General features: G+C 42.3%; 2 protein-coding genes across 11 annotated transcripts in view; one reads left to right on the top strand and one right to left on the bottom strand.

Moving 5' to 3' along the window:
- Positions 1–85: 85 nt before the first annotated feature.
- On the top strand, positions 86–17,695 carry zranb1b (zinc finger, RAN-binding domain containing 1b). 2 transcript variants are annotated; one of them, XM_079688365.1, is made up of 10 exons: positions 86–493; positions 1,721–2,787; positions 6,385–6,467; positions 7,648–7,801; positions 8,628–8,699; positions 10,230–10,428; positions 11,600–11,720; positions 12,128–12,257; positions 15,150–15,379; positions 15,965–17,695. In XM_079688365.1, exons 2-10 carry the CDS (start codon positions 1,815–1,817, stop codon positions 16,181–16,183), a joined length of 2,181 nt encoding a protein of 726 aa, XP_079544491.1. In that variant the 5' UTR covers positions 86–493; positions 1,721–1,814; the 3' UTR covers positions 16,184–17,695. The 2 variants fall into 2 exon arrangements, with proteins under 2 accessions (XP_079544491.1, XP_079544490.1); XM_079688364.1 differs by having other exon boundaries at positions 87–493; positions 6,385–6,572.
- The window catches only part of ctbp2a (C-terminal binding protein 2a), a 67,919-nt gene continuing 63,636 nt past the window's right edge, over positions 17,346–21,628 (bottom strand). For 8 of the 9 annotated variants that reach the window (XM_079688370.1, XM_079688375.1, XM_079688369.1 and 5 more), the window contains one exon: positions 20,909–21,046. Coding sequence is in view for 1 of the 9 variants with exons in the window: in XM_079688376.1 (XP_079544502.1) it covers positions 20,863–21,046 (184 nt within the window). In the remaining 8 variants the exon portion in view is untranslated. Of the gene's footprint in view, positions 21,047–21,628 lie in introns of all 9 variants that reach the window. The other variant, XM_079688376.1, reaches the window with a different exon arrangement.

The raw sequence follows: 21,628 nt of genomic DNA, 5'->3' as shown, positions 1-21,628 counted from the left end.
GATACGTAGAATCTGATTGGTCAGTGTCAAGGGATACACAAAAAACAACCAATCATATTGGTTGGCAGATTCAGGTGGTAAATCCTGATCCTGCCCCTGACTGTAACACGGCCCAGAGCTCTGTGCTCTCCCTCGTAGTGTATTTTTTAGCTCTGCCTCGGTTGCTTCCCTTCCCCTGTGCCGCCATTAAAGCCCGTCAGCTTCGTGTTTGGGAGTCGGGAGAAGCATGAAGATGATTTAAAGCGTCAAAACAACCGAGCGAGGGGACGGGACTAGGGGGGGTTTGTTGCTCCGCGGTGTGTATGGACCTTTAACTGCCAACTAAACGGCGCCCAAATAAGTAAATATGCGGTTAGTGTCGTCCAAGTGAGAGGAGCCCGAGTCCGGATTGGAGTGGGTTTCTCTGCCGTTGGGGGGGCGAGGGGGCTCGCGGAAGCTCCATTTGTTTTGGCTGCAGTGGGAAACTGAGGAGTGTAAACATAGCAAAGCAAAGGTAAGCGATTACGCGATGTTCTTGTAGACTTGATAAGGGCCTCCCTCCAACTGGTACAGTCAGACAGGGGCAACACATAATCCCGTAATGGTAGCTTCTAGTTTGGCTATAATTCCTAGCTGGCAACCCGAACCACCGAGTTGTCATGTAAAATAACAAAACAGCTAGCTCGCGCCGTTGGTCTGTAAACACTTGTTATAGAGTCAGGAGCGACGCTTTGAATGTAGGACATTTACTTGTAACATAGTAATCCTACAAGAACTGAGTGCTTCTTGTACCTCCTCTGTGTAATAGCACAAATGACACTAGTCGACTGCTCATTTGAGTGTATTTGTTTATTTCTGGCGAATGTATGAATTGTATGCACGAAACTAGTTGCTAGTCACGAGTAAACAGGTTGAACGTGACTACTTTACCTTCAAGGCAAGGTTCCCATAGTTATTGTGTGATCTTTGCCTACAAAACGTGCAGCTCCGGAGGAATCGCGTCTCTGAATGTGCTGAATACCTCACAGTGTGTTGGTAAACTTGGAGGCGTGGTATAAACACAATCAGAGCCAACTCTTCTGTGAGCTTCCCCAGCGAGTTAACTTTAGCTTATTAGCCTTTTTCTAGTAAATAATGTTCACATTGTAACACCTGTGGTTTGGATCATTCACTTTCATATGTGGGTAAAGGGCTTTGGGGCGAATTCAATTCCAGTGCATCAGTAAGTGTCTTAACCAGTCACGCGCCTCCCTGCTGGGTGTCTGGTTTCATATGTCCTTGTCTCTTGTTACCCAGCTCGGTTGTAGGGCACATTTGCCTGGTGTGTATAACTAACAGTATGTGTTTAAAGCCGGTGCCAGGTTTTAATGCAGCTGCGCAGATTCACTGTTGCCATCCGGCTCCGTCCTGGCACTTTGCTTTCAGGGTTTCTAAACATTGCTCCCTTGGATTTCTGCAGCAAATTAGTGCCAGAGCAAACAGCACTGTAGATGTTTGCATGTGTTTGTCAGTAAGTTACCCAAAGGCCTGAGTGCCACAGGTGGTTGTAATAAAGCATGATGTTTTGTTTTTTTAAATAGTGCATTATCTGTGAGATTTACCATTGGAAAGCTGAGCTCCATATTTGCCAGTTTGAATGCAGAAACATTTTCATTATGTATTGTAGTTGAATGTTTATTTGGCATTCCATCTAAGTGTTTTTCACCAAAATACCCTTATTTTTTCCTTCTTTGTACCCTAGTGTACTGCTTGCTGTGTGATTTCCTTAAGAGTGTGTCCGCCGAGCTGAGGATCCCTCTGACTGGCAGGAAGCCTCCTTCAGCGTCGGTGCGACGATGACCGAGCTGGTTGCCAAGTGGCCCTGTGAATACTGTACATACGAGAACTGGCCGTCAGCCATCAAGTGCACCATGTGCCGCGCTCAGAGGCCCAGCGTGGGTGCTATCATCACTGAGGAGCCCTTCAAGAGCGGCCCCCCTCTGGATGCCAGTCTGCACCAGTGGGACCCTGCAGGCCTCAGCAACAGCCCAACCCAGGGGGGATCCAGCCTACTTATTTGCCCAGACTCCAGTGCCCGACCCCGCGTTCGCATTGCTGATGTACCTGAGACTAGTAGCAAGTGGTCATGCCACATGTGCACCTACTTGAACTGGCCTCGGGCCATCCGCTGCACCCAGTGCCTGTGCCAGAGGCAACACGCTCAACACCAAAAGCATGGGCAGCACAGAGCCCACCAGGGACATATCACCCAGCACCCTCGCAGCCCCACAGAATCACCCCAGAGCTCAGGCTCCGGATGCCGTCCTGCTCCCTCAGCCACCATTACAGACCCCTGTGAGGAATATAATGACCGCAACAGGCTCAACACTCATGCACAACACTGGACCTGCACCGCCTGCACTTACGAGAACTGGGCCAAGGCACTTAAGTGTGTTGTGTGTGATCACCCCAGGCCAAATAGTATGCTGGCTGAACCAATTGAGCTAGCATCAGAGCCTGAGATTCACCAACCTTCCTCAAAACGTAATGAACAGGAAAGGGACAACAGGAGAGGTGTCATTGGGCATGTGGTCGGGCAAGGAGTAGTGGGCGTGCTAGGGGGGGTAGTGGGTTGTAGCAGCAGCCAAAGAAGGTCACCTCCGACCTCAAAAACGGAGTCAGAGGTGAACATGGACTTTCAGAGGATTGAAGTGGCATCAGGAGCTGGGATTGGGATTAAAGAGGAACTGGAGGTGGATTTTAAAAAACTGAAGCAGATTAAGAACCGGATGAGAAGGACTGATTGGCTCTTCCTTAATGCCTGTGTTGGTAAGTTTAAATTATTTTAATGTAGCATGTATTGCATTTGAGGTTTTTCCCTTGTGTTTTGTTATGTTATGAGGTTAGCAATGACTCATCTGAGTGATGTAAGATAGACCAACAGAGAACTGGGTGAAAATGGGATTCCCCAGAATGTGTGTGAATACTTGATATGTTTTACCCTCAGCTTTAGGTAAATGGTTAAAAACAATTCAGCCAAGTCTAGGTGATTCTGATTGGCCTCCTTTTGATGCTGACTGCATATGTTCAGAAATCCCCTGCATTCAGCTGGTGTAGAACTCCCCTGCACAAACAGCGAGAGCAGCCCACACTGTAGACTGGAGAATGTGGAGTGGGAGGGAGGATGAACATTTAAGAACAACTAGTGATTGTTTTTTCCCCACCATCACGCTGCTATCTCACTCTGTCTCTTGCCTTCACCATGCCTACGTATAGTTTGTTCTGAACACCCACTCAACCTCCAGGCCTTCTTCCTTATATGGAGCTTTGACAGACAATTCTTTTTGTGTTAAACTGACAGCAACAATTTGACAGCCATGCTTGTATTTGATATCCCAATGAAGCCCTCACAGTGATAGTCATAAAGTTTTTCATTATGCTACATTCCTTAAATCAAAGCCGGGATAATCGGGTCTGACTGTCACACAAACATCACAGTTTGCTTTAGGTCCTACACTTGGTCTATTGCTGCATGTGACAGGGTGAATTCCCTCATGCCTGTGTGGCTTGTCCCCTTGGGACCAAGTCTCGTCTGGTCAGTGGGTCTGATTTCTCTTTTAGCATATTCAAGTGTTGGCTTTCCTGATCTGATCAGACATCTCTCCATTGTCCCTTAGAGGAAGTGAAATCCAAGCACTGTCCGAAATCACTCTCTATTTGCCAGAAGACTCGTGACATGTATTTTTGTGAAAGTGTAGGTTATTTTCATGTCTGATATCTGCCTATTGTTTCCTAGTCATTTGCTCCTGGGAAAGGTGCCCATTATAGTTCCCCAGGGAGGATGTAGACATATGCATATTGATTGCGTTATTTGACCAACAGCAAGAAACCCCGTAATATCCAACTGACTGTCTTTGTAAACAAAAACAAAACCAACAAATATTTGCATTTGAGGAGAATCATTTGGAGTTTTTGCTTGCTAAAATCATATTTTATTACATTATTGTGAGCACACTCCTTCCCAATAAAACCTCAGTGCAATGTTTAATCTTTAGCTCGTGAACTGATGTGCAAATGTGTCAGCCTTGAAAAGTGAAAAGTACATATTTGGCAATAGCAATGACCTTCGCTCCTATATTCAGGATGACCTTATATCAACTCTCTAAACTCAACCGGTGTGGCTTACATGTGTGATTACACCCTATCAGGAAACGCTTAGTTGTAACTTATAGCTTTATAAATGGCTCTGGTTCATTTAGGGTCAGTGAGTCCACACACATAATATAAACACATAACATTCCTAGCTGTTCTATGTGACAATGTCTGATGCGAAAGAACTCTTTCTTGTTCTTCTTAGTTGATTCATAATATTTGTGCCTGTAAATTGGGAAATCCCTGAAGATTTCTTTTGGAAAACAAGAACTTCTGGTAAAGCTATCCTGTCAATTAGGTATTGGGAATGGGTTTGAATACATCTTCACTACTTGTAAAGATGTAGCCCTCAGGACGTAGTCCCTTAGTTCTTACATCATTCCACTTGTCTGCAGTGCAGGTTTCAGTCTGTTGGGAGTGATCGTATTGTGTAACTTGAGAAAAGGAGGCAGATGTCTACACTATTATAAGGGAAAATGATTCTGACAAAACATTTACATTCTGGCTTTTGCCCAAAGCAACTCACGAATAAATCCACTTTGTGTGGAAAGAAATAGTTCTAAGGAAATAAAAAAGGGTATAAAAAAACCCCGCTTTTGCATTAGGAGGAAGAAAAGGAAGACACAAGACAGAGATGTTGTTACCACTGGCTATTGATCATTTTCTTTTGACAGAGGTCACAACAGTCTACATTACTGAAAGAAAAAGCATGTACTGAGTGGGAGAGAAGATACCAGCATCACTTAGCCTGACCCATCCCCTATCTCCTCTGTCTTTAAGTGTATGCCAGTTTGCATATTTCCCACTGTTTTTGTTCTCTGAAAGATCTGTGGGTACAGCACCGGCTGCAGGGCAACAGGCACACCCACACTGTGTGTTTTTTGGAAAGTGGTTGTGATCCCTCTTCATCACACTGTGCTGCTATTGTGTAGCTCCTCTCCTCATCTCTCACAGTGCTAGCCAGCTCCACATGGCACAGCGAGTCCTTCCACCCACTCCATGTCTCTCTGGGTCTCACTCACACAGATCATGCAGCAGAGGCATTGTGTGTGGTCCTTTGACGCGAGAACAAAAGCTCAACAGTGTTTGATGCTTTCAAAAAGTACCAGAGAATACTACATGGGCCTTTACTGTTCATGCTAGAAAAGGAAAGAGACACTTTGTGTTGCTCTGTGGCATTGATATTAATTTACACTGTGTTGTTTGAGTTTATTTATTACATCATGATCACACACTTGTCTAAATAGTTTCTCCTTCAACAGCTTCTAAATGTGTATTCATGTCATTGCGTCTGCTGCCATTTTGATCGCAGTACTAACGGCTGGTATTGGTCTGAGCTTTTTCTGTGTCTAATGAATCATACGACCACCCACATATCCATTTCAGTCCACCTTTAATCAGTGTGTGCTATTGCTTTGGTTAAGGAGTTGACTCAAAGACAGTTCACTATTACAGCAGCCACACACTGCATGCCCACAACCTTTGTTTCAATCCTTTTTACTTGAAGACACAGATTAATGGCGCGGTCTCGAGCATCCGATGTGTATGAGTTCATAGGATTACTAAAGGAAAGCTTACTTGGCATAATAACTTCAAAGCAAACGACTGGTTTATTCTCCAGACATTCAAATATGTCTCGACAGTTTGAATGTCTCGTTGAATAGATCGGCGCTTCGAGTGTGTTTATGTGCTTGTGGTTGACATAAATAGCTTTTGTCAGATGGTAATATTTGCACACTGTGCCAAAAAAAAGTAAAGAAAAGCAAACACCTGCATCTGTCAGATCAAACACATCCTCCAACCCTCACGCTAAAATCTAAGCCTGGAGATTAAGAGGGGGGGGAGGGGGGGGGGGGAAATATCTGGCAGATTACAATGTGGCCCCCTATTGTCTTTTTCTCTTCACTTCAAAGTCAGTGAAGTCTCGAAGCTGTTACAGCTGCCACAGAGATAAAGCACACTCTGCTCTCTAAAATGTTATACTTAATGGATGAGTACAGAATGTCCTCTGCACACGCTTGTTCTTAAGATGAGTCATCTTTGTATCCATTGATGTGATTTTAGTACAGGTATCACAGTTGTCAACAAGTACAATCCTTAAGGCTGCATGATGCAATCGAAGTAAACACATTTTCACTTTTCAGATCTTTTGATTTATGTATTACTAATGAGGTTGATTTGGGTCACATGCACAAACTGCTTGATTTGTTCTATGTATTTTATTAAAAAGTGTTATAACAAATGTGACCGTTTCCCTCTCCCTTTGTCCGAAAGGTGTTGTGGAAGGTGACCTGGCAGCTGTGGAGGCCTACAAGTCATCGGGAGGTGACATCGCACGGCAGCTATCATCAGACGAGGTGCGCCTATTAAACCGCTCGTCTGCATTTGATGACGGCTTCACGCTGGTTCACCTAGCCATCCGCTTCCAGAGACAGGACATGCTGGCTGTGTTACTCACAGAGGTCAGTGCAGACAACCAACAGATTGTGAGTCCAGTTCAGGAACCACCTGCCCCGGGGTATCAGCTGATGGACGGGGAACCTTCCAAACACACGGCAACCACCGACTACACTCTGCCATCTAATATCTATACTAGGCAGATTATAGATCAATGTGGATCATTCGGTTCAACAAATGCAACATTGAAATTGTTTTGCATCATGGAAATGTGTTTTTCTATAATCCCATTTCGCCTGTTATTTAAAAATAAATTCAAAGCCATGGTCTCCAGTGGAAATTTCCCCCTTGAATCAGGGTTATGATTGCAGCAGAGCTCGTTTCTGGGTCAGCGTTGATGCAGCTTTTTCTTGTGAAGTTTCTTAATCTCAACGTCCAATGAGATCAGCCCGGAGGACTGACAAGGGCAAATGGTCTGTAGAGAGGAAGGAGACACGCTCCTCTCTCTGTGCCTGCGGGAGTATGATAGCCGTCCCTTTTATTTACAACGTTTTTATGTTTTTAATTATTTTTATGTTGAGTATTTTTGATCAAAATGTGGGTTCCCTGGTGTGTCTGTGCAACAAGACGGCTGATGTATGTGTGTGTTTGTCTGCAGTGTGCTTGTGCTGAGGTTGGCTGCAGCTCGCTTACCGTCACCACTGTGATCCCAGATTATCTGTAAACACACCTCTCCTCCCACACTGTCTGTCCCAGTTCTTTTTTCTAAGGGGGTCAGTGAGTAACCGCTGGTTCATGCCCCCGAAAGAGCTCCAAATCTGCTCGAACACCACACATATATATATACTTCTATTCTGAGATTAGATTAGTACAAGGGAAATTAGATCTCTGAGTCAACTGTGCCGGAAAAGGAATTTACATTGATTTTTGCTATATGTGCTATCAGCAGCCATCACTAGCTTAAGCCAAAAGGCAAATACTTTCATTACTATTATTACTTTTATTGGTATCTCCAGGAAGCTTCCTTATTTCAGAATTGTATTTAAGCACCAAGACATCTGAGATTCCTACCCAGTTATAGACCTCTGTCTTGTATTCTCTTTTAAAGTATCTTCCTCCCCCTTTACCCTCTCTGTGCAGGTGTCCCAACAGGCAGCCAAGTGTATCCCTGCCATGGTGTGTCCTGAGCTCACGGAGCAGATCCGCAGAGAGGTGGCAGCGTCTCTTCACCAGCGCAAGGGAGACTTCACCTGCTATTTTCTCACTGACTTGGTGACCTTCACCCTGCCTGCAGGTCAGCACCACAAACACATAATATGCAATTATCTTAAAGCAATAAGCATGACTGTCATAGCATGAATTCCAGCAGCTGTCCCGAAAGTATGGTTTCTGGGTTTTGTGAAAACTCTGTGGTTGACAGAAACCCAGTCTAGCCCTCCCCTCTGGCTTGCCTAGTGTGTGACAGAATCCTTGTTTTGTTTACTTGTGGCTGAGGAAATTGCTAGTTGTTTGGATGCTGATTGGGCATAATGCTATGGCTGTCTGATTCCAACTGTAGAAGATGGAGGCTACGCCTGGCTCACTGTTTGAGTATTGTTCTTGCATACTGAGTATACCATCACCGCAACAATGCATGTTTCTTGTTCATTACAAAGCTATATTTAGCAATTTTGCCAATGAATGTGTAAAATGTCATGCATTCAGTGCTATTTCAGTTGAGCTTCATTGTGTGGAATAGCTATTTATGTTCTAGTATGTTGCTGGTGCTTAGGCTAAAGATTGTTGTTATGTGTTGACAATGCAGACCTTGGTGTATGGCCACTATAGAAAGCCATTCTGTTCAGTTCCACAAAGTCACTGCATTCATTTATTTTAGCTGAAGAATAAGCCTCTGTTGACAAGAGCACCGAGCATGCAGTGAAAGCCAGTGGCCATTGTGGAAAGAACAAATCATGGTGGCTTGAGTTGAAATGAGCCATGCCAGAAACAAAAAATGGAGTTGGCCTTTAAATCATATCAGTTAAGAATTATAGCTAGTTAAAAAAAAGTATTAATAAAACTCAGACTGTGCTCTCCATGTCATTCCTTATAATACCCTTTTTCCCTTTTTGTTGTGTCAGATATCGAAGACTTGCCCCCAGCAGTTCAGGAGAAGCTGTTTGATGAGGTGCTGGACCGAGACGTACAAAAAGGTGAAATATTTACTCTGTCCACTTCCTGACTTTGTGTTACAGTTACACCAATCACACACTGTGCTTGCATATGGATGCAATTGCTTGGAGAGAGAGAAACCCGATCCGAGATGACTACAATAGAGGGGAATGGCAAACATTGGGAGCCCCCTCACAAACTGTATGCTATAGTGGGAAGGCTGCCTAATACGGACAGTGATATATAACTTCCCTCTTGCCAGCACAGCGTTTTGCCTTCCTGCTTGTCACTCTCCCAGGCGCTCTGTCCTTATCGTGTGGAGCCGTTGCCTCTGCCTTAATCAGCCTAATTGGGTTTTAGGAATTTCTCTGATCCCCATTTAATGATTTGTATTTAGCCTCAGCCCACACATGTACAAATATAAACAAAAAGGCATCGGTTTGTATTCAAAGCTGTTCTTTATTTAGCTTCTTGCTTATATGGGTGTCATGTTAAATTAGTCACCTGGGCCTTATTTTTGGCACTACAATATATTTCCAAAGATACAGAAACCCTTATTTCACCTTGACTCAATGAGACACTCCTTAATCTCAACCACACTACCCTTTGCACTACCCTTTGAATGACACAAAACCAATATTATTTTTGATTTCCCTGTGCTAACTTGCCCCAATTAGTGACATTGCGCTACACACGTATAATAAATGGATGTTCCAAACCTTTTCTGATGACCTAGTGACGAGCTTTTGAAAGATATTGAACAGACATTAGACTTTCAAAAAAGAAACTGCTGAATTCCTATAACAATATTTATATATTCTTTTTATATATAAGCACTTTGAGCACCAGGAAAAGTGCTATATAAAACACATTTATTATTATTAGTATTATTATTATTATTATTATTATTATTATTATTATTATTATTATTATATAATAAAAAAGAAAAAGCACCAAAATGTAGTAAGAAGATGTGTGTCATGCGTAGTGTAGTAATACAATGCCACATTGATTTGGAGGCACTGGGTTAGACGTATCTTTGTATCTAATTGGACGTTTCCAGACTCTCTGTTTTGTGCTGTACATGTAGAGCAATTTGGACATCCTCATGTCAAATCTGTTTTGACAGGTGTGAGTTTTCATTCACAACAACATTCCTTTCACATGCCATTACATGTGTTGTAACATGGGGAAAAAACGATGACCTTTAAACAACCTTTGCACATTTCTTATTAAAATATAATTCAACAAAAACACACAAAAAGAAACGCAACACCAAAGTGACACTGATACACACAAAAAGAAACCGATGAATCGTAATACACACAAACACATCACATCTTTGCAAGCCTAAAAATCGAAATAAATAACAAAACCTTAAAGATAGTATAACATTACAAAATCAAATAACAAATAAATGAAAAAAAAAAGTCCCATTTCATTATTGTATTGAAGAACTATCTCTCAGGGTAAATACAAAATATGTGTTCCCTTTGAGGTGAAAAACTGTTAATACCACTGAGTTGTTGCAAAGACAAACGGTATCTAACCCCTGCTTCGTCCTTGTGCAGAGCTTGAAGAGGAGTCTCCCATCATCAACTGGTCCCTGGAGCTGGCCACCAGGTTGGACAGCCGGCTGTACGCCCTGTGGAACCGCACGGCCGGGGACTGTCTGCTGGACTCAGTGCTGCAGGCCACATGGGGCATCTACGACAAAGACTCAGTGCTCCGCAAGACCCTACACGACAGCCTGCACGACTGCTCCCACTGGTGAGACCCCGGGAGCACAGATACTGAGTGTTTAAGACTCAACCTGTGAGCAGCATGGCATGCTGACCTGCATCTAGTCTCAGGCATGTTTAGGAGACTGAATGACACAATGCACCAAAGGTAGAAAAGTGTTTTTAATTAGCAAACGTCTTTATTTGGGCCAAAGGTATGTATGCTGCATTTCTGTATACATTTACTGCAGACTGAACAATAAGTGTTTTTTTAATACAATTCTAGACCATTGCAGTTTTAGCAAAACATGCGTGTCTGAGCCATGTTTAATCTTGTTCTTTAAACATTTAGCTTAGACTGTTTTACACAGTAAGGTTAAACATTTTGCAGGTTAAGTTTGAGTATTTTGGTCAAGCACAAAGAAACAGCTGGAACGTAACCTTCAGTGGTCTCAAGTTATGTTGTGCTTTCTTTGGCCTTGCACGACCATGTTGGAAATTGTGGTTTAGAGGTCGGGATGTAGTCCAAGAATCCAAAATCTGGATGCATGCAGAGATCTGCGGCTTTGATCTAGAACTGAGAGGCTTTGACTGGGCATTTGACATTTTAGAGGAGATTAATGCTCTCTTACCCGAGTGTAACGTCGGAAGCACTGCAACAATTTAAGTCCGTATCCTACAGGAACACAACAGCCCAGTGTGACTCTTGTCCATTTCTAAACTCTGGGATTTGCAGTGAGAACATGACTATTTAGATATAATGAGTAATTGCCATGTAACCGAAACCACAACATAGCTGGATGAATAGCAGTCACACGCCTTTCTGCACAGAGAGGTCAATTAATGTCAACAGACAAAACTGTGTGTGTGTGTGTGTGTGTGTGTGTGTGTGTGTGTGTGTGTGTGTGTGTGTGTGTGTGTGTGTGTGTGTGTGTGTGTGTGTGTGTGTGTGTGTGTGTGTGTGTGTGTGTGTGTGTGTGTGTGTGTGTGTGTGTGTGTGTGTGTGTGTGTGTGTGTGTGTGTGTGTGTGTGTGTGTGTGTGTGTGTGTGTGTGTGTGTGTGTGTGTGTGTGTGTGTGTGTGTGTGTGTGTGTGTGTGTGTGTGTGTGTGTGTGTGTGTGTGTGTGTGTGTGTGTGTGTGTGTGTGTGTGTGTGTGTGTGTGTGTGTGTGTGTGTGTGTGTGTGTGTGTGTGTGTGTGTGTGTGTGTGTGTGGTCTGCAGGTTTTACACGCGCTGGAAGGAGTGGGAGTCGTGGTATTCCCAGAGCTTCGGGCTGCACTTTTCCCTCCGGGAGGAACAGTGGCAGGAGGACTGGGCCTTCATCCTTTCCCTGGCTAGTCAGGTACATGCACATGAAAGCTAACGCCCACATTCATATGGAGGACATGAGCTTGATGTGCTTCAAATGTGACACGCTAATGATGTATGAATTATGCAAGAAGCTTTACTGCTCTTACCGCGGTATACTTAATCTGTCCTGCCCTGTGAAAGTGCATCCTGTCTGTCATCAGCACTTCTCTGCCTCTCACCGCTCTGTGTGACCTCACTGACTAAGTATTTTGGGCGGGTTGTTATTATATCTGGGTGTGAAAGCGCAGTAATTGTGTGAGTTTGTTCATGTTTTAAACACTTGCTGGGGTAACTTGGCAGAGGGAATGTACAGTATTCATGACTCCATGCCTTGTAGGTTAAAAAAGCCCCCCGGCTTTTTAACTACATGTTCCCCTTTGTGTCGTACTGTCTTTGCAGCCTGGATCCAGCTTGGAGCAGACCCACATTTTTGTTCTTGCACACATACTTCGTAGGCCTATTATCGTCTATGGAGTGAAGTATTACAAAAGTTTCCGTGGAGAGACGCTTGGGTACACCCGTTTTCAAGGTGAGGAGATCTTTCACTGTCATGACAAATCATATTTGAATGTGGAGTGCAGCTCCATGCCAGTGGCCGTATAAGGACTACACTTCTTCTGTGAAACAGCTCCAGCCTACATGTGTCTGCATAGCTTACATAACAGACATAACTGCCTCTCTGCACTGTCAGTAACCTAACTGCCCCTCTGCACTGTCAGTAACCTAACTGCCCCTCTGCACTGTCAGTAACCTAACTGCCCCTCTGCACTGTCAGTAACCTAACTGCCCCTCTGCACTGTCAGTAACCTAACTGCCCCTCTGCACTGTCAGTAACCTAACTGCCCCTCTGCACTGTCAGTAACCTAACTGCCCCTCTGCACTGTCAGTAACCTAACTGCCCCTCTGCACTGTCAGTAACCTAACTGCCCCTCTGCACGGTCAGTAACCTAACTGCCCCTCTGCACTGTCAGTAACCTAACTGCCCCTCTGCACTGTCAGTAACCTAACTGCCCCTCTGCACTGTCAGTAACCTAACTGCCCCTCTGCACTGTCAGTAACATAACTGCCCCTCTGCACTGTCAGTAACCTAACTGCCCCTCTGCACTGTCAGTAACCTAACTGCCCCTCTGCACTGTCAGTAACCTAACTGCCCCTCTGCACTGTCAGTAACCGCTATTTACAACATGTTTCAGGCTGTTGCCTTCCTTAAGGAAGTATTTGGGGCTGTGTGACTCAGAATAACATAAACAACAGAACACGCATGCCTATTTATAGGAGGGAGTGGTGGAAAAAGTATTGTAATTATTTACTTGAAGTAAAGTACTGTAAATACTTTATTACAAGTAAAGGTCCTGCTGGGGGGGGGGGGGGGGGGGGGTCTTGCAGTAAAAACAGCCTGGTTTCAGTTTGTCTGCTGCGTGATGTTGCACAGGGGATGATGGAAGTGCTCTGTAATGGACAGCTGCCTGCCTGATGGATCCCTGATTTACTGTTGCTGAGAGTAAAACACACAGAGGGGTGGTGCAGAGCAGCACCTATAGAGAAGGGGGGGGGGGGGACCAGTAACAACAAACTGTTATTACTGGGAGACGAGAGAAGCTAAACTGAAACAAAGGTGTGCATTGTGGAACCAAGGACATTATGGAATATGATCACATGTGTGCAGGTCCTGTATGTCATTCTGTAGTTCACATTGACAATATGTTGTGAATGTAAAAAAATCGTTTGCTGAACTTTAGTTAAGATAAGATAGAGCTTTATTGTCTCCCTTAGGAGACATTTGTCTTGGGCATCGAGATAATACACATAAAACATTCAGGTCAATCAGTCATAGATACAGAACAGAGATCACATTTCACATGGCAAAGAAACAAACAAGAAACATACGGGTACAGCACTTTCCCTATTGCAAATACATAATCAAAAAAATATTGCACTTTCCCTATTGCACCTATGCATAGTGTCCGTCAGATTGCAAATATCCCTATTGTGTCCATACCTATTTACACATAATGCACTTCCCCTATTTAACCTTCTCGATTGCACAAACTTCACTGTAAACATTTCACCTCCCAACAACTCCTAACAACTCCTAACACAGCATAATCACAATTGTTTCTGACTGTTCAGCAGCTTGATTGACAGCGGAACAAAGGAAAACTTATACCTGTTCAATTTACAGTTTGGTAATCTATACCTTCTGCCCTCGAGGGCAGCAACTCAAACTCTCTGTACAGGATGTGTTTGGGGTCGCATGTGATTTTACGGCCTTGCTTTCTCACCATCTCCTCAAATATCTCCTGAAGAGAGGATGGTGGAAACATGACAATCATTTTTACAAGCCCTTGTTATCAAGCTCTGGAGTTGTGATTTAGATTTAACTGACAAGTTACCAAACCATGTTGTGATGCCATAACGAATAATACACTCAATTGCTGCCCTGTAGAACATTAACATGATACAGATCAATCATTTTAACTAAAAGACATACAACCAGTCGTTATATTCATTTAATGGTTTAAATAGAATGCATTTATACTGATTAAACAATGCAACAGTATACAATGTTAAACTCAGCAATACCTCGACCAACTTTAACATTAAAATGTTTTTATAAATGTTACTTCATCTGCGTACCCATACTGTGTCTCTGCTGTATAACATTTACCTTTACTTGATATATACTATTAATACATTTTGAACATATTAGTTTTCCAATTCAGATTTTGAATGCAGGACTTTTTATGGAGTAAACTTTTGTTATTGATACTTTTTACTGACTCAAAGGTAATAATTGCTAAAATGTGGCTTTCTTACCAAATATGTATTTGTTTCCTATCAATATTAGCCCTATCTTAACTTTATCAAAGAACCTGTTCATCATTAGTTGTATTGAGAAAGGAAAACTAAAACACAAATAAGTACAGTTTATGAAGATTGCGTAACTGTATTGATTTTACTAAAACAGATTTGTTTCTCCTTTTTGAAAGTGTGATTTAATACATTATTGTTACCACAGAGAGAAGCCTGAATGTGGTCATGACAAATGCAAAACAATGTTTTTGAAATGGTAATCAACACTAATTAGCCTTTCATCGTGCCGCTGTGAGAGGGAAAGAGATTAATTCAAAATAATTCTGAAAGCATTCACGAACCAAACAGTCTTTAAAAAACAAGCCATTATTCTCAAACATTTAAAAAAAAAAGCATTTAATTGAATTGCACCTCTTCCAACGATGTTATAGACTTTATATAACTATGCAGTTTTAGTTGTCTGTCTAAAGTGCATTACTATATTTACATCGTACAATGTACTTTTTAATAAAATGTTTAAAATGTAACCCCTCTGCTTTCAAAAAAGTAGATTTTCATAAAGACATAATTTATTCTCTCTGTGTCATCCCCCCCCCCCCCCCTTCAGGTGTGTACCTGCCTCTCCTGTGGGAGCAGAGTTTCTGCTGGAAGAGCCCCATCGCCCTGGGTTACACGCGGGGACACTTCTCAGCGCTGGTTGCCATGGAGAACGACGGCTTCGACAATCGCGGCGCGGGCGCAAACCTCAACACTGACGACGACGTCACCGTGACGTTCCTGCCGCTGGTGGACAGCGAGAGGAAGCTGCTTCACATCCACTTCCTCTCAGCGCAGGAAGTAAGGCCCCCCCCCCCCCTTTAGTGTCGACACATTTATTGTTTGTCTTGAATTTATCTTTATTTATTTGTTTATTCCACACATGGCAGTTATTTTAAAACAAAACATGTACACTTTACAAAACATGTACACTTATACTGGTTGTTTTTTTATAGCATGGTGGAAGAACATCTCCACATCTCACCTTCCCCTAAAGCAATATTCTTTCAGTCACAGTTGCTTACAAATACTGAAACCTAAAACCAGAACACAATCAAAAGTCAACTTCATACTGTCTAATTACGCTTTCTTTATACATTTTCTTAAACATAAAACTTTGTGGGAAAATAGAAACAAACAGCTTCTATCTTTGACTATGCGACATGTGTCTTTGATCCACACAGCTAAAGCCCAACAAGCAGTTACTCCCAGCATTCTGTTTCCATAGTAACAAACTGTTAGTGTAAAAATAGTACATCACAGAAAAGGCCTCACAAACTGCTGAATTGCTCCCTTAGAGTCCGCTACAAACGTATCTACTTGAGTTTGTTTGTTACTCTACTTTCAATGTGGCTCCCTCTGATGGTGGCATCTGTCCCCCTGCAGATGGGTAACGAGGAGCAGCAGGAGAAGCTGCTGCGGGAGTGGCTGGACTGCTGTGTGACGGAGGGGGGGGTGCTGGTGGCTCTTCAGAAGAGCTCACGACGTCGCAACCACCCTCTGGTCACCCAGATGGTGGAGAAGTGGCTGGACGGGTACCGGCAGATCCGCCCCTGCGCGTCTCTGTCTGACGGAGAGGAGGAGGAGGACGATGAAGACGAGTGACAGAACTGAAGCGAGGCGAGGGAGGCGGTCTGCTGGTGGGGGGGGGGGCAAGACTCCTCCCTCTCCTCTATCTTACAGTTTTTTTTTTCTTTCCTGACACGGACAAACTGTGAAAGCCTTCAGGAGAGGACAGGGAACCAAGCCCCCCCCTCCCCCCCCCCCCCCCACTGACAGGAGACACTGCTGCTCTTCTATCACACGCAGGCACTCGGACAGACACCTAAAAAAACACGTGCAACACTTTACTCTGAAAACGCTGAGACTGACAAACTGCTGCGAGACAAAGGTTTACGAATGCAAACGACCTTTTGATTTGTTTTTCAAATGTAAAGGAATAAAGGATTCTCGATCCGTAGATGTAAATGCATGTGGTTGTTTTAAAAAGAGTATAAGGACATATACCAGCATTTATATCTGTTCAGTGTGGGCACTGAGAAAAGCACACTTCCAAATTGATCTTTTTGATGTTTCTTTTTCCATTTTAAGACTTGGCTTGTTACGTTTTTTTTCTTTCTGAATGGGCAGGGACAAAGCCAATAAATATTATCTGTAGAAAACCAGAGATTGTGTAATACTAAATGACTTTAATCCTTATTACTAAGCACTGCACATTTATTAAAAACATTTCTATATAAATACAGTATCATTGCTTGAATCAAGGTCATATATGAAGCTCTTGAAAAGGGAGGTTTTCCCTTTACAAGTCAAATCTACACTCAATCTTCGCACACAAACATTCATGTTGGATCTTTGGTTTACCTTTTTCAGACTGATTGAAGTTGTGTGTGTGTGTGTGTTCTCTGAAATTACTCTACATATTTATTGTTTGGAAACTTATATGAGCTACTAGGATCTTTCTATATGTTCTTACTCCTTTCTGTGGTTTTGTTAATTATTCTCTCAATCTTGATGAAGACACGTTGCACAGAAACACTGTTGCTGTGAGGAAAGAACCAATCATCACCATCAGTGAGAAGTTTACTTGCGTTATTGCGTGTGATTTAGTACCTCATCTGGATGCCTCAAATCTGGTGCTTTTCTTTTGGGCAGGCGTGTGAGACACATTTAATGTCAACATAACATTTACAGTGTTTGTTATTCCCTCTTTGTCCCTTTTTTCCTCATAGCATTTGTTGTCAAGGTCATGGTGCACGTCAGTTCACCTCCTCTGTTTGTTGTCCTCCTTTAAGTTTGTGATGAAGGTCATTGTGAGACTGCAACATATAAAACCAAAGCTGACAGAAGTAAAACAAGTTACTTTTTTTTTTGCTGTGAATGTTTTGCATTTCGTTTTTTTCCCTGCCATTGCGTACTGTAACCTCTTTCCTGTTTCATTCAAACTCACGTTTTGAGCATCACCTGTATGTTGCTTTGTATTTATGCAATAGTTGCAGTTGTGACTATGATGGTTTGTGGATTTAGGCCTGACTTCACTATACAGAGTGTAACGCAGTGAACAGGCAAAATAAGGAAAAAAAAATAAAGGAAAACCTTTTTGAATGTCCAACTAAACTGCTTCCTGTCTGATGTTCTTAGAAATCAATTCTGTTAGTTCATGTTTTAGTTTATTCTGTGATTTTCATTGGAAAAAACAAAGTATAGTGAGTTAATCGTAAACAAATGTGATTCAAAATATAGTGTAGTCATTTCAACTAATCCTAAAAATGTCATATGGCTTAACATGTTATAGTAACTGATGTTCTATCTATGCAGTAAAACATCATAGTACAGTTTGTCAAACATTATGAAAGATTGTCTCAACAATTATAGAATGGTATGTTCTGTAAAAAGTTCATATGCTAGTATCTCATAAAGTTCATTATTATCTCTTTATTGTATTTGTTTAAACAGAGGTCATGAGATGATTGACAGCATTGTCAGAGAAGGCCACAAGGTTCAGATTGGCCACTGCCTCCAACATCTACAAATATATCGTAAACATACTGTAGACTGTGTTTAGAGTTTAGATAAAGACTTCATTTTCTCAATCATAACGCTCAATGTTTAATACTTAAATGTGTGAATGGTTATGGAGTCAAACACATCAATAATAACAATTTATATTGTGCACTAGGCAGGCAGAAATAACTTCTATTCTCATGCATTCAGATACATCCCCTAGAAAATACAGAGAATATCAGCGTTTACACATAAAGTTTCTTATAAAGATCATACATACAAAGTAGAGACGTGTTAATGGAAAACTCTTGGGTGTTTTTAATATCCTCCATATCATTTGACCTTATGACTCCTAATCCATGTAGCATCCTAATCCATGTAGCATCCTAATCCATGTAATCCTTGTATAACTGCAAAATACATCCGGGACACACCTTGTTGTATATCATTTCAATGCTGCTTCTATTTTATATGAACATTTTAATGAAAGAAAACAGCAGTTTTTGAATCAAAATCTCTTTGATTGTTTTTTAGATATCATGGGAACTTATAAACCAAAATCAATGTACCATTTTTATTAAATGTTAGTCCATTTTATACATTAATATTGTTGAACAAATCAACAGTCTCAATCCCTTCAATAGCTTTCATGTCAAGTTACCCATTGACTACCAATCCATGCCCTATGTTAAAACTACATTGGACAATTAAGACATACATCTCTCGATAGGAGTTCAGTGCTTCTTTTATAATAAAATAATATTTGAAGGAAAAAAAACAGCCGTCTGTTTAATGTGGAATTTATTTTCAACAGTTTCAACGTCATGTGACCGAGTGACATCAAATCAATGCACCGTTGTGTTACATAACTGAACAAGCAGGACACACCTTTTCATCTGATTTGAATGCTATTTCTATTTATTATGAATATTATTATGGAAATTCAGAAGTTTCTGTGGTTCAGAGCGACGGCTTGGTGACATAAGCGTCGTCTTCGGACTGGCACATTTTGCAACGTAGCAAGAAGGAGCAGCCAGATCCAGGCTGAATGTCTGTCAAATATACAACTTATTTACACCACAACTCATGGATTACACATCCTGTTGAAAATAGGACTAATAGAAACTGTATTTCTAAAACCTGTTGCACAATTTATATTTTCCGACATTGACAGTTCCAGACTTTGAAACCCCTTTTAACTGTTTTTTAAGCAAGTGTTAAACATGTCCAGAAAACAAACAAATATCTCACACAGGCAATCATCAATCAGAACAGTACATTTTATTTATTGTTTCCAGCTGCACTGTATGCTATATGTTCACCTTGTACAAGAAACAAATACAAATACTCACACTAAAAACCAAACAATCTGCTAGCAGCCGTCTCTTGCTAACGTCACGGGGCTAAAAGGGATGGATGTGGCGGCGGTTGTTCACGGAGGACGCTCTGCCTCCGAGAGCCACAGCTGGATTTCATTAGAGCAGAAAAACAAAGAGGGAGAAACTATAGGAGGAGAGGGAGTGGTCGCTCACATCAGACTATGATTATAAGAACATTTAACAAGGCAATACAAATCTAACAGGACAGAAAACCTTGAACATCAAAAACGTACATTTGATATATAAAAAAAATACCACAATGGAGAAAGAGGTGGAGTAATGGAAAGCAAGAATCCAGTTTTTCTTTTAATTCCGATTTGGACAGATTTTCTTTTTCCTGAGTCAGTAAGCTGTTTTAGTTTTTCCTACTTCGCTAACTGGAGCTGTAACGTACTGTCGGTCCTTTGGATGCAGATATTTGGGACACTGTTCAGGCCAAATATCGTGGGTACCTCGGTTCAGCCGCGTTGGAAAATACCACAGCTAAATGTAATTGATGTTATACACTCAACGTACAATATCTAACCACAAATGGCAGTCTGATTTTTTTCCTTTTTTTGGTTTCAAAGGGTCGTTTTTTAGTTAATGGGCTGAAATATACTTTCTGGAACTGGAAACCACATGTCCTGGCACACAACTTGGCTCTACATTCAGGGGCCACCAGCCACGAAGGGAAAAAGCAAAAGATGGAGTCCAGATTTCTGATGGAGACGGCTGTTGGTGTGCTAAACATACGTGTAACTGTAAATTCATTCATTTTCAAACACTGAAGAACAGAACAAACTGATATTCACTTGCAACATAAACACAGAATATAGGGTAAACAGAGGAAAGTAAAAAAGCAAAAAATCAACACAAGACATGTTTGTGCTGAAATGGGCGAAACTGAGGAATAAGGGGAAGTTTATGAAGTCACTGTCGCTTCAAGTTTGTCCTTTAAATCAGGGAGGGGGGGGGGGGGGGGGGGGGGGGTTCAGATGTCCATCCTGCATGTGGAAATGTCAACATGTCCCAGAAATCAGGAAGAATCTCCCCTGAAATATACTCAGAAATAAAGATTAAAATATCACTTAAATCAACGAAGAACAGAAACAGATATGGGGGAGGGGAGGTCTCAGATCTGCATGAGTTTGACGGTCAGTCCCATCTCAGTGTGGCAGCTCAGGTGTGTAATAACCATCTCAGGTGTGTTATAACCACTGTGTGTCCACTGTCCTCACTGGGGCTGTGGTTTCATACAAAACCAATTGTTGAAACGTTGCCCGACAGGCAGTCTGCTGGTGGGTTCAGATGGCTGAAGTCAAGCGTGCAGTCGGATGGTTCGGTTGGTGGGGTTGCTGGGTTTTATTTATTTTTTTGTTGAAGTTGGTTTCAGCCCCCTGCTCGGTAACAGCAGCAGTCCTAAGGCTCAGTCATGTGCTCTCTCATGGGGTCGCCATGTTTGGAGGGTCGGTTGGGGGAGGGGGCCTGTGACGGATGGGTACCGGGGGGCAGGGTATGGGCGATGGGCACCCCCCCAGGCACCAACCCCTCCATCGGTCCGGGGATCCCGCCGGGGGCCACGCCCACCACACCGGGAGGGAACCTGGGGAGGGAGAGGAGAGGATCAACAGGCGTGGTTGAAGAGCAGAGGGAAACCACCACAAAGTTGGACAACCTTTTTTTGCACCTGATCATTACTGTGTGAAGTAAATGGATAAATGGTATTTATTCAAATATAATGTTGTACTTAAAGAGCCTTACATTGAATAAAAAAACATTTAAAAAAAGGGGCAAAGTTAAACATGTCAGGGAGCTCTGCCGCATGGAGGCAATACATGATGTAAGAGGCCCATATCTGGTGTGAGGAAGGACTCTTAAGGGTCATTCACCCAAATTATGAAACATGATTCCTTACTTTCCTTACCTTGCAGATAGCTCTGATTTCGTTTGCTCGGCTTTTAAGATCTCTGCTGAATTTAGTTGATTTACGGTATAGACGACATTAAAACAATAATCAGTGGTATCTCTTTCCAAATAGGGTCCCTAGTGAGATATGTTTTCATAATTTGGGTGAACTGATTCAGGGAGCTGAAAGGAAAAGTGTCAGGGCTGTCACTGCAAATAAAACCCTCAGCAAGACGCAAAGTTTCACTTTCTTTCTTTCTTTCTTAGATGTAAGGAAATA

This window comes from Notothenia rossii (genome assembly GCF_949606895.1).
Source record: "Notothenia rossii genome assembly, chromosome: 6".
NCBI classification, from domain to species: domain Eukaryota; kingdom Metazoa; phylum Chordata; class Actinopteri; order Perciformes; family Nototheniidae; genus Notothenia; species Notothenia rossii.
Note: the sequence above shows the minus strand (reverse complement) of the source record. Positions and strands in the feature narration are given on the sequence as shown.